At 46.2% G+C, this 13,409-nt stretch overlaps 1 protein-coding gene across 4 annotated transcripts in view; it reads left to right on the forward strand.

Annotated features, from left to right (window-relative positions):
- The window catches only part of SHROOM3 (shroom family member 3), a 108,226-nt gene that overhangs the window by 73,962 nt on the left and 20,855 nt on the right, over nucleotides 1-13,409 (forward strand). For all 4 annotated transcript variants that reach the window (XM_074823422.1, XM_074823423.1, XM_074823420.1 and 1 more), the window contains 2 exons: nucleotides 399-527; nucleotides 11,040-11,171. In XM_074823422.1, the coding sequence (XP_074679523.1) occupies nucleotides 11,113-11,171 (59 nt within the window). In that variant the 5' untranslated portion in view covers nucleotides 399-527; nucleotides 11,040-11,112. The remainder of the gene's footprint in view (nucleotides 1-398; nucleotides 528-11,039; nucleotides 11,172-13,409) is intronic.

A 13,409-nucleotide genomic window follows, 5' to 3' on the forward strand; every position in this document is an offset into this window, starting at 1 on the left:
GGAATTAGAGTCCCAACATGCAGATGCAGGATAATGGGTTTTGTGCCGTGGATGCTGCATCTGATCCCACTTCCGTGTGCCGAGAAGCAGTGCTGCGGTGTTGTGCAGCTCCTCCAAAACAGTTGTGAGGGGCACACGCAGGGATTGAGCACTGCCTAGGTATAAAGTAGAGCAAAGTATCACTTATAGCCTGCCTGGGCAATGACATAGAGAAGAAAAGGGGTATACATGGCTTTCTGTGCCATTTTCTTTGCACTTTTTAAAAACGAGACTGATACCCCTGCCTTGCCCCAGGATCTGTGTATTGCCTTCTTTCCTAAAATCCATATTAAATGTAGGATACAAGGACTGAGGGTGTTGTGTATCAATGTTTATGTGGGCTTGGTTTCTTTTGACAGGGACACACATGCAGCAAAGGGATGCACCGACCTGTCTCCCAACCCACTCAGTCCGGACTGTGTGACCACTGACTTTCAGCCCAGCAAAACCACGTGGTCGGGAGGAGTTAAGTTACGGCTGAAGACCAGGTTAGAATGCGTGTATCTGTGTTCCTATCTGCTGGGTGTGTTTTGTGGCCGCTGTTCTTGGAGAGCGGCTAGCAAACTCCACTTAACTCTTGCGGGAGTGAGGACAGCAATAATGCTGGATTGGAGCAACATAAATCCCCAGTGTCTGCAGTGTTAGGCAGAGGAAGAGGTCCAGGACAGTTTCTTAACCTCACACCCACCTTTTCCCAAGGCTTCCTTGACCCTCAGCACGGTGTCAGAGAAATGAATTCACCTTTTGGGCCTTGAGTCAAGCATCAACGTTGCTGCATGTCAGGAACATCTACATAGGTCTGGGTGTAAAATAGTTACTGCTTTGGCTGCCAGTATGCTTGAGGGTGACTCACTGAGAAGGAGTCCAGGAAGAGGTGTCCTTTCTCCTCAGAAACTTTTGTCGGTGCTGACCCAAAATACCTCCACAGAAGTGGTGTAAGCTTGCTGTGGCTCCCCAGTTTTAGGTGCCTGACTTTCTAAAATCACCTGGCTTCTTTTGAGCCTCTGAGTTTCAGTGGGAGTTTGGCATTCATGACAACCCTGCTGAGTGCTCATCTGGATTTTTTAATGATTAAATGTCTTCAGAAGTCAGTTTCCTGAATTGCTCTGGATCAGCCAGTGTTGTGGCAGAGCCCAATTTCTTTCCTTTGTCCGTGCAGTTCAGGACCAAATCCTACAGCATTTACTCAGGCAAAGCTTTTGCTGGTATCAAAAGAGCCTCTAACATCAGTCAGATGGTAATCTGGATGACCTCACAGATTTTTGTGTCTGTCTTCTGAGATCTGCACCATGAAGTCAAAGCTGTGGCTTTCATTGGCAACATTGCATTCAGGTCAGACCTTGACCTATTTGAAGTCAAGAAACTACACTGATTTCCTATAGCTGGAGGAAATGTGGCCCAGCACCTGTTGGTGAGCAGCTGAGAAGGGAATGTGACATGTTGAAGTCACGTTCTGATCTTATCAGCAAGGATGCACTTCTGAAGCAAACTCACTGACCTCAGTGGAGCTGCTCCAGCTTTTAGCCACTGCAAACATTTATGGATGTTGACCCTGCACCACCTGGGTGGCCACAAAAAAAAGAGAAAGGGCTCAGCCCTTCTGCCCGTGTTCATGTGTGTAACCTCACTAAATTTGTATTACTTTCCCCTAGATGAGGATTTGCACCTAAAATTAGATCTTTCTCGGTTTGAGCAGATTTTAGAGGCTGAAATCTCTCTTCAAGCTATTTTATCAGAGAGGGATTTATCTCTGGGGTGTGGGACTCTGCAGTTCCTGAGGTATGTGACCCACAGCAAATTTGGGAAAGGAGTTCCCATAAATCCACCACCTTCCTATAGCATTGAGTTATTCAGCATATGCCCTCTGTAAATCCCTGTCGATCTAGTAGCAGATCTTTGCAGAAGCTCTAAAGTTTAGCATTTCACTTGGATTAATTTGTCTTTGGATGCAGAGCCAATGTTTTGCTTGAATTTTCCAGCAGTGTTGGAGGCTGTGTCTGCATATCTCAGTTTAATTCGGGCTGAAGCTTTGATTACGAACAGGAAGTTGCTTTAATGTATAAGAATTTGAGTGTGGGAGGGTATTTCAGACTCTGCGGCCTTTGCTTTGGCCGTAGCAGCAGGTGCAATTCCCCTGCTTGTTTACTTTCTGCAGACTCACCCTAGGCAATGAAGGCAACAGGCTGTCAGCAGTCCTGATCGGTTTCTGAAATTTGGGGTGATGAGTGAACGTCCTTTGCCACAAGGGAAATCCAGAGCTCAGGACTGGTTTCTCAGGTGTTGCAGTTGAGCATCTATGGGAAGGAGCAGCACAGCACCAGCCTGCAGTTCACCTTCCTCAGTGTACACTTAACGATTGCTCACCAAAGCTTGCCTCATTCCTCCACTGCGCAAAATAAACAAGGCCAGGGTAGTATTGCCAGCCAGTGCAGCTCTACCCTTCGGTAGAGGGTAATCTGAGATGAGAAGGAGGGAAGAATTAGGTCTAGAAATCCAGATGTAGGGGTGTCTTTCACCAAAAAAATGTTTATTACGAAAGTGATTAAAAGTTTCCCTGAGGGAGAGGACAGGTTCGTTAGCCATTCTGTGGCCACTTATCTCACCCACTCTCTGCAGGAACAGTGGGAAGGTAAATTCTCAGCTAGGAGTAAATCATGAGTTCACCTGGCTAGCTAAAAGTTTAAACTCTCCTTGGTACCCTTTGCCTTTTCTTTTTCCTTGCAGTACCTCAGCAAGCAGTCTGTTTGTGACCAGATCCTCCACACACACACACATGAACGTGTGTATAAATGTACATACGTTCAGCGCACACACCTATAGGACCTTCTTCTTCTCTCCCGTTTATCATTTCTACATTAGCACTTGGTGTTGAGTTTATTAGCATTGCCTGTGATTTGTAGCCCTGTAACTCAGAGGAGAACCCAGCTACTGCCTGAAACAGTTGCCCTGAAAATCCCCTTGGTTACCTGCCGTGACTCATTGTCCACGTTACATTTGGATAATCAGGCTCACAGGGCAGCGTTTCTGCTGCCAGCCACCGAGTTCCTCCTAAGCAGTGAACAAGACTAGGAAAACACATTCCTTCCATTGTTTCTAAGTCTCTCCTGTTGCAAGTTGCTGTGTGTTTGATATCAGGGTGCGAAAGAATCTAAGCTATGCTTGTTTTTCTGTCTTTTTAACGAATTTACTGACTGGAGAAGAATGAGGAAAAATTATTTGAATTAAGCCCGTTGGGCTAATTTATCAATATGGATAAATCAGTGCAGCTCTGTGACTTCTGTAAAGCCATGGGCAGGGGAGGCCACTGTAGGGTCTGGCTGCTGAGATTTTCTGCCCGTGCTCTGAGAGATGATGTGAATGCCTGGAGAAGACAGGAAATCATAGGGTCCTTCTCAAAGACTGTGAGTCAGTCAGCTGTTTCTTTTCCATGTCTGTTCTTTCTTCCTGTTTTTCTAGCAAAGGGAACAGAGTAAAACTGTAGCAAGAAGATGAAAGTTGCAGAGGGTCTTTAATCCAGTGCTCACCAACTCCTCATTCTAGCCTACACATGCTCTAAGTACCAGTCAGGAGGCTGTCTTGGCTTCCACGTGTCTAAGCCGCGGTCCTGTGTGAACGGCGCAGATGGACTATCCTGGTGGCAAGTACTTTCTCAAAATAAAGATCTGAAATACTCTTTATTTTGCAATTTAAATCATACTTATCATGTTGCTTGGTAATGCTTTCCATAAAAAAGAAAGCTGTCAGAAGATCCCAGTAGGACAAAGTCCTTGAATCCAATAATCAACAAGAATGAAGCTTGTATACATCACACTAATAACCAGAGCCCCACTGTTCCTGTTCAAGCCTCTTGTCTGGTTAGTGTCAGGGAATGTCAGTTAGACCCTTTCTTTGTGTAGGGCAAAGTCCTCGATCTAAATATTGCCTGTCACACATACTCTTGGACAAAGGGAAAATGCAGCGGCAGCGCACGGCCCCGTTCCTAGCACAGCACTCTGCGGTAGGCCCGTTGGGTGATTTTACTAAGTCACTTCACCTCTTGAGGCCTTTGTTTCCTTTTCTGGAAAATTGATAAATACCCCTTTCTTGGATAAGACAGCCTGGAGGTTACTGAAGAACTGTGATAACACAGAGGTGTCACATGCAAGACCAATAATCATTAATTACAATGTTTGACTGTTCTGAGTTCAACTAAGGAGCGACCGTTGCTCACAGCTGCCATCACCTCTGAGCAATCCCAGTACTTCCTTCTGCAGGCTGGGGCAGAGAGTCTTTCTTTCAAGAAAAGCCTTCTTTGGTCTCCTGCAAACTCTGGCAAATGTTGCTGCAGTACCTGATGTTTTCATATGTCCTCAGCCATCTGCACCTTGTCCCTTACCAGAGGCAGCATGATGAACATTGCTGTGCCCTTGGTCATTCCCATCCACAAAATAATCTTACTGCACTGTTTCTCTCTGCCTACTTTTGGTGCCAAGGAGAGAAGAGGAGGAAGAGAGACAGGCTGTTTCCTTCACCTGGAGTTGAGAAGAATGGTATTACAAATCTTATGTATATCCACATACATGGTTGTCATGTCCACTTTCACACAGGGCTTTTCTCTCCAGCTGTATGGTGAGGAATTTTTCCCAAAGAGTTGACAATGGTAAGGGTAGGAAATCTGAGCAGAAGCCTCTGATTTTCTGCTTCCTCGCCCCAGAGAGCTCAGTACCTGTCTCCCAGTTCTGACGTGGCACTCAGGACTTGGTCTGATGCAACCCAGACGTCCCAAGTGATGCTCGTCAAAGGGAAAAAACGAATGGCATCTGACATGGCAACTGGAAACAACACACAGGCACAACATCTGCCTGTGCCACTGGGAAAGGGGCTGGAGAGAGAAAGGAGGCCAGACTGGTCTGGGGTAGAGCCCTGAACTCAGCCAGGGTATTTTTCTCAAGGTTTTTTCTTTTTTTTGGTTTAAGACTGAGACTGCTAAAAACTGAGAGATACTCTGAAGGGATTCCCTGGGTAGAGAGTTGTCTTCTAGAAGTTGCAGAGATTAACATATCATGGAAAAGAAGGTTGTGTCCTGATATGAGAATATTCACACATTTCACCTAAGTGTTCTGAAACAAGGGGTTTTTCAGTGTGTTTTTTACTTAAGGAAAGCTTTAATCTGAACATAAAGAGGGGTGTGGGGCACCACTCTCCCTTTCCTTCATAGGTGAGAAGACACTATTGCCCAAGATTCATGACATGAAATATCATTTCATATACTTCAGGTCTTTCTAACAAGTCCTCCTTCTTTTTTAGTCAAAACTGTGAAGGGATAGAGCTCACTCCAGATCTCTCCTGCTCCAGAATTTACCAGAAGGGCTCTGTGAGCTTAAAAAGACAGATTCAGTGAAACACACATCAAGCTGACGCCATTATGGTCCGACTTCTTTCTAATTGGCCTCGTCTGTTATGCTTATTTTTAGAACCATGACTGAACCTTAATTAAGAGCGACATTGCTTTGAGTAGATTGTGGCCTCGCTCTGTCAAAATCCTAATAGGCTTCTGAGTGCTTTAGTTTTTCCTTCATCTCCTGCTTAATAGCTAGGCATAGGGACTGTAGCAGCACGTTAGGATATCTATAGAATGTATCCTTGTTATGCTAGCTCTCCTTTTAGATGTGGCCATCTTGGACACAGGTCCGCACCGATGAAAATTCAGATTGTTGTTCATGCTTTCTGTTGATGCAGGTACACAGTCACCCTGGGAGGGTACACAGGAGTTGCTGTGATCAGGATCTCTCCATACAGAAAGAGCCTGCTGCACTGTGCAGTGGGGTGCGGCTCAGGACATACTATCTCTGCCATGTACTTTTTGTTAGTTTAGAAATATCACTAGCTTAAAATCTTAACCACTGTGAGGGTGACATGGTAAGGATGGGCAGCTGCCTTCTTGACTTTCTCTCTTGTGACTCAGATCGGAGGGGCACAAGCTTTGCACTTGTGTACAAATCTTTCTCCTCTTCTGCAGGAGGAGGCTCTCCACTGCAGGGCCTCCATCCCTTCCCACCTCCCTAGATGAACAGGCCAGGCCATGGCTGTCCCTTCCAGCTCCAGCAACCTCCCACAGAGCCACCTGGGCCACATGGCTGCTGGGAAAGGCACAACCACAGGGATTGCAGTTGTCTGCGATGGCACAGAGTGACCCTCTTGGCCTTAGGTCTCTCTGTCTTCCCATCTTTCTTGGGCACGTTAACACCAGCAGCTAGTCAAAACCATCCCTGCAGGTCATGGAGAATGTGTGCTAGTGACGACTGCTCCTGCTTGGATCCACAGGTGGATTCTACTCCTTGGGGAGAGATGCTTTTCTTGAAAGGCTTTGCTGCCTTTATCTTCAGTGTTTCTCATCTCTGCTGAGGAGGATTTTGAAGTTTGCTGGCAGGGAAAAAAATGAGCACAGGGTCAGTGCTAGAAGAAGAATTGTTCACAAATGGTCTCTATTCAGCCATCTTGGATGATGTGTTTGACAGATGTGAGGCTGATGAAAACTTAACTCCCCGCAAGCTCTGTGTGTGTGTTGCAGTAGAAATAGATCCGTTTATTGGGGCACTGATGACTCTGAGTTGTTAACTGATCAGCCACAACATCCCCTCCCTGGCTTTCACTCATTAGCTTTCTAAAAGGCTGAGTTACATCCTGTTGTTGTCTGCAAGGATAAAATTAAGTCTGTGTTTCCTAATAGAAGGTGTTTTCCTTGTGAAATCCTTCTCTTCCAGCTTCAGCAGCTTGCTTTGATACCTTCACACAATGTCTAATCTGCACAGCAAGTACATCCCATGATATGCCCTAGGATCCTGCTCAGTGAAAGACCAGGACATGGCATGTGAGGGGAGGGAACTGCTTCTTTCCTGCTTCTCATCCTAACGTAGAAACCGGTCCCATAAATTGGGTGTAACGACAGTCATCCACCTGCAGCTCTTGTTGTCATGGCAGCAGCAGTCGGTATTGCTGTATTGATGTGCTCCTCGGCCTCAGCCAAAGTGTGCTGCTGGCCACTGGTGACCTTTTCCCCCTTCTTTTTGCCCTTTTCCCCCTTCTTTTTGCCCTTTTCCCCCTTCTTTTTGCCCTTTTCCCCCTTCTTTTTGCCCTTTTCCACCTTCTTTTTGCCCTTTTCCACCTTCTTTTTGCCCTTTTCCCTTCTTTAGGAAAAGGGAAACTTTTCTAGGCAAATGTAGGAAAATTGAAAATGACAGTTTGAAGAAGCTAGGTTCTTTGCTTTGGTTAAAGATGGGCCTTTTTACACAGAAGTATCTGTGCACTCTTGGAGGATGCCGGAGTACATTTGAATTGCAGAACACTCAGGTTGTGTATGTACTCTGGCACTGGTGAGGATCAATACATAAAGAATGGAAATTAGACCAAATACATTGTTCTGTATAGTTTTATTTTGTAACCTTGGGAAAAAGATGAATGAAACTTCTGGTTATACTGTGAAGAAAGCTTCAGATGGCTGTTTGTTAGATGCTGATTCATTTGTAGAGTTAGTGCCAAGGTATCTTTATAAAAAGTTCCATTACTGTTTTGCATACAAAGCATAAAAATAATCTACAGAGATTACAGAGAAGAACATGTTCAGCTCTTCCTAATAAGAGAGAGCTACAGAGCTATTAATGGTAAAGGGCCTCGGAAACGTCAGTATGGTCCTTGCAGCCCAGACTGCATCAAGTCTTTGCCAGACTGCGTTAGAGGAGACTGCTAATGTGCCGCTCACGTTTCTGTCTGAAAATGCTGTGACCAGTATAGCAACAAGGAGCACCCAGATAACAGCAGCTGGACAAGATTAAAGACTATTCTTTTCCCTTTGGTTTTCCAGTTTACGGTGTGAATTTGGCAGTATCTGGTATGTAATCAGTGTTACAGCTGCCGGGGAGCCTATTTAGATGCCAGCATTGCATCAGGGTCCACTGTCTTCTCTGGGTATCTTCATTCCGAGGCATTTGTCGTGATGCCAACCTGACCTGGATGCCCAGGTTATCTGATCACTGGAGGTGTCCACGAGGAACCGGGAGTCTCTTTTCCAGCCTTGGCATTTACAACAGAGGGATCACTTTCTCCATTATCTGAAGTGGAGAATTTTTTTAGTAATAAGATTGTCCAGACACTTTCACAAGTACGGTACAGGTGCAGCCCTTGAGGAACTAGTATAAAGGATAAGGGGATGAGGTCATTTTGTTATTCCTGTTGTTGTTATTACTACAGTTCTGCATTTTGAAATCCTACAACCTTCTGGACCGAAGTGTCAGCGTTGCTCCTGGTTTTGTTGAAGGCAACTGATCTACACCAAGTTTATAACAGTTAAAGATCTAATGATTTATTTGTTTTCACTCAAGTCAGGAATTAGCTGCTTCATTTGCAAGTTTTATCACTCAGTTTGTCTGGGATGAATCAGGATCTGATGTTGCGGGTTTTACAAAAACATTTCTGTCCCACTTGCCAAAAAGAGTTTAATCTTGCACTGGTTTTTATTGCTTCCTGAAAGTTATGTTCTGCAGTAAAGCAAGGGTAACCAAAAGCTGTTGCAAAATTGGCAGATTAACCACATTCAGCTCCTCCTCCGTCTGTAACGGGAGATAGCTGTTCTCCTTTAGACACTGTGGTGTTCACTGTCATACTGCACTCCAGTTCCAGTCCTTTTCCCTAATTAGGCAATGATGATTATAAACTAAGCTTGAGGAAGTAGGGTGAAACAAGGTGCTCTTTTCAGGTGTTACAGAAGGCTGAATCTAGGAACTTCTTGGCATTCCCTGAACACCCACACACAGGCACTGGCAGCCTCAGCTGTGCCTTTCTTTCACAACCTCAGTGCTCCATTTCAAGGAGAGTCTTCTGGTTGATTCAGTGGAGACTGCATCAGGCCCCCTGTTCTCTGCCTTTCAGTGCACATGTGTGCACAGAGACCCACCATACTTCCATCCTGCCGCTTCCTTGGAGATCACCTGGGTGAGTCTGCAACATGAGCTGAAGATCATGTGTACTGCAGCACTTCCTCTTTTGGCTTAAGCTCAGCTAAGATTTGGTTACCCTTAATCCACGTTTTCAGGATCAGGTAGGTGTGGAAACAATGCAAGGTTATCCCGCACTGAGCTGGTAAGACATGTCTTCTGACTTAAATTCACAGCTTTGCTGTCCACGTGTTGTATTATTACGAGGATATCAACCAGAAGGGTTTAAAATACCTGTGGCTGAGAAGGTTGGCTACACAGCTTCCTTGCAGCTTTTTACTGATCAAATCAAGGGATAACAAGCTTCACTTCTGATCATTCTGTGTGCCTTCCCACGCAAAAAAATAATGCTGGGGGCTCATACTACTTGAAAGTGGAAAGAGAGTCTTTAAATCCCTGCAACAGAAAAGGCAAGAATGCAGGTTATTTTTAATAAACAGTTTTGTCAACTTCCCATCCGGCAGTGTTTATCTTCCTTGTTTCTCTGGGCAAGGAGCTTAACAAAAGAACTCTGTTTAAAACACACCTACACATGTAATGGTAAAACGATGAGCAGTTCAGCTCACCCTCTGTAAACCTCCAGTTCAGCTTTCCTTAAGACAATTCTGTCACAACAAATGGAAAAGGAAAAAAATGTCCCTTTTTCTTTCTTCTTTTAGCTGCTGATGAGAGAATGAGCTGTGAACTCTGAAGTCTGTATGGAAAAACTACTGGTGAAATGCTTCTACCTCTCACCTTCTGACAATGCTTTTCCATGTCATAGAACATCAGCCGGTGCCAATGTTAACTTGTGTTACTTACGGATTTGACCCTAGCAATCGTTTTTCACTTGGTACATTTTCCTGTATCGTTTCTTTCACAATCTTAAGCAGTACTAGGAGAGTCCTCTTGGTGTCTGGTTTACATCTGCAGAGGGCATTTTAATCTATTTACTGACTTACTCAGGACATGCTGTACTGTGAAATTTTCAGTGAGACAAAGACTTTAAAGATGCATCACAGCCTCCTCTTGCATTTATGCTTTATAGGTAGTCAAGGTTGTCCTGCAGACTGTCACATTTGGGATTTCAGTGGTACACAGTGCTGCTCCTCGTTCTCACAGGAAGAGTTAGAAACGGTGGAGATGGGTGCTAGAGGAGGGGGAGAGATCCCCCATGGAAAGCAGAGGGAGGATTAAGGACAAGCCCAAAGGCTGGGGCAAAGGAGAGTCTGTGTGGCATGTTCAGGGTACTTGATCGCTAATCCCCTGCTTTGACTTTCCATTGCATTCCATGTGCTTTAAATAAGGTTGTCAGTGTTTTTTTTCTCCTAAGAGCTGATAGAGGCCTTCCTTAGCAGTGGTGATTGAAGCAACCAAAGGCCAGCCGTGCTGTGCTGTGCCTGGGAATGCACCCAGGCTCACATGCTGCAGGGGGACAGCTGGCCGGCTGCAAGGCGCTGGGGGATGCAGAGGACGCACATTGCTGGCACTTGGTTGTCACGTCTCTTCCTGCATTTTTATCAGCACTGAGGAGAGATCAAAACAGCATTGTGCGGGCTTTCACCCCCTCATGGTATTTGATTCTTTAGATGACTTTGCCAGCCATCACTTCAAAATGAAGGGAACCTTTTGAGAAAAGCACTCCTTCAGCATCCATAAGAATCACAGGCGGCTGCCCTGCTTGGTGCATCGTGTGGGAGTCCACACGCAGCCCAGCCTGTAAACTGATCCCTGTGAATGGGCCCCCAGGTTCATCCCTGAGGGGTAAGGCTTCTGGCTGGGAGGTAGAGGGGAAGACCCCCCACATTCAGTGATAACCCGCTTGTCTGCCCATGCCTGTTGCCTTGCAAATATGGGGGGGAGCGTGTTGTGTGAATGTCAGGAATGGTGCATGATTACTGCTTGGTTCACGTGGAAAAGACAAGAACGTAGCAGTGAAACAGAAGTCAGCACAAGCAATTTTAAATGTGACTATTGGTGTTACTTCACATTCATCTTCCTTGAAAGAGCTGGCCTGTTGCTGATGTGCAAAATCCTTCTGCTTTTACCTAGGCGGAGTGAAACTCCAGGCCGACCTCATTCCTGGCATTCAACCAAACTTGCGGAGAACCAACCTGATCCCAGCATGATGCAAATATCTCAGGGTACGCTTGGCACCCCGTGGCATCAGTCCTACCACTCCAGGTAAGTACTACACAGCTGTGGTCCTGTGCTGCATAGGCAGAGATGTAAAGCAGCATTTTTTCATTTAGTTTTTCATTTAGTATCATTTGTCCAGTTTTCACGTGTGAAATGAGTGTAGAAATCAGGCTCCCAAGCCAGCATGCCTCTAAATTAGTCCTCCAGTCTTATGTCCTTCCTTGTCTCCAGTGTCATGCTGGCTTCAGGGAGGCTCTGCCTCATGCCCAAGGATGTGTCTTGATGGTACTGACTACAAGATCAGGGCAGAGGAGTGAAGGAAGGGGACAAAAGGTGTGGTGGAAAAATGTTACCAGTTGCCTCCATACAGCTGGACAAGTTTACAAACAGCCAGGGTTAGGATTAGAGTTAGGAAGGCTTTGGTTCTTGTTTGGTTACCTAAATAAAGTGCCCATGTTTTCCTCCTTGAAGTGCTCTGTGAGGTGATTAACAGCTAGGAAGTGAACTGCTTTAAAAATCTCCCTTCCCATCAAGATGGGAGCCCAGCGTAAGGACATTAATGCAACTTTCTGTGGATCTGGATGTGGGAACTGGGGTCCTGCTCTGCATCCCGTGAACTGTCCCCACGTAGAAACACAGCATTGTTGTTTCCCCAGCAAGGGGAAAGAAATCCAAAGTCAAAATTAGCGTATTAAAAAAAAAAAAGGAAGACAAGGATATAGGTAGCAGGGCAACTGTGCCTGTCAGCATAACTGAGCCACTCTCAGGAGCAGCAGACAGTAGTGCATCACCGACGATACTCCCAGGGTGAGTTCAGTGAGGGATTTCCTGGGTTTGGCAACACTTTCTGCAGGGGTCAGCTTTAGCATAACTGTATGTGCATGACTGTTCCTCTAAGTTAGTGCAATGGTTTATCAGTCCCCAAAAGACTAAACTACTAACCTTAGCGCTGTTAAAAGAAGGTGGTATGAGGTGCCTCTGGTTTTGGCCATGGACCAAGTAGTGATATAGTCCCAGCCAGTTGGGGCTGTTTCCGTGAGGCCACGTGGTATGGTGAGTAGTGGAGGAGAGCTGCCTGAGCAGGCATACCCGTCAGCTACCCTGCGTAGCCCCAAAAGGTGGGAAGCCCTGGGGCAGCTTGCAGGGGGACAAGTTTAAATTCTGCCTTTGGAGGATTTTCCCTGGAAGTGTAGAAGGGTTTGAGGAGCAGGAAACTCTCCTTAGAGCCACTGGGATTTAAACATCATTTCTTCTACAGGCGAGACTGAGCCTTGGCAGAGGGGAGGCAAAAGAAAACAGAGCATTAAAAAAGTGAGGAGATGGCTGCAGAAAAAATACATGTTTGACTCTGGCCTTCAGCACAGATCATGCTGTACCATATTCAGTTCCCACTGAGGGGCTTTGCTTCCCAGCCACAGCTCCTGGCAGAGCCTTTGGCAGCACAGCTCTGTCTCCTGGGTGCTTGAACAGGAGCACGGGGAACATCTAGTGGCCGGCTGGCCAGGGCTGTGCTAGGCATTGCCAGAGAGGTGTTTATTTGAAACTAAAATAGAGTGGTGCATTTAAATGAGTAAACCAGCTTTATCCTGAGATTTGCCATATCTCTTTCTGCCTGTCTCTGTGTTCCTCTGCATCTCTCTGCAGAGCCGCTGCTTTTTCCCCTTGTGGGCAGGCTTCCTTCTGCCTTTTCTTATCCTTAGCAGCCTTCTCCCCTCCGTCTGTCCTTTGGGCTTGTCAGTGTTAATCCAGCAGGGTGGAAGTGACCGTGGCTGGGATATGATCTGGAGCAAGCTTTAGGCTTTCCGGCAGATAGTTGTTAGGAAGGAGGTTACCAAACACACCTGCTGCCTCCTTGATTCCCAGAGCTGCTGTGCATCCCCAGCTCCCCGGCTGCACAGAGCAGGGTTGGTTTTGATATCCCACTGGAGCAAAGCGTGCAGAAATGGCGCTTGCCTTTCCCTGTGCCAGCTGAGGCTGCAACTTGCACCCTGGCAAATGCAGGCTCCTCTCCATTCCTGCCTCCAGCTCTGAGCCTTGCCCTGCCGCCCTTCGCGTGGGACAGCAGTCTTTCCTTTCCTGGTGCTTTCCTGTGGCTCTGCCAGGACAGTGCATATAGTTGCACAGGAAACTAGAGAAAGTGGTATCTAAGGAAGGGGAGCTGCGAATAGAGGGAAGAAAAGTGAAATCCTCAGGCTACGCTCCCCAATCCTCAGTGTATTTGCTTGAATCTGGGAGGAGAGATTAGCCAGGGGAAACTCCACATAGATTTGTGATATCTCCTTG

The sequence above is a fragment of the Strix aluco genome, chromosome 4 (assembly GCF_031877795.1).
Source record: "Strix aluco isolate bStrAlu1 chromosome 4, bStrAlu1.hap1, whole genome shotgun sequence".
NCBI lineage: Eukaryota > Metazoa > Chordata > Aves > Strigiformes > Strigidae > Strix > Strix aluco.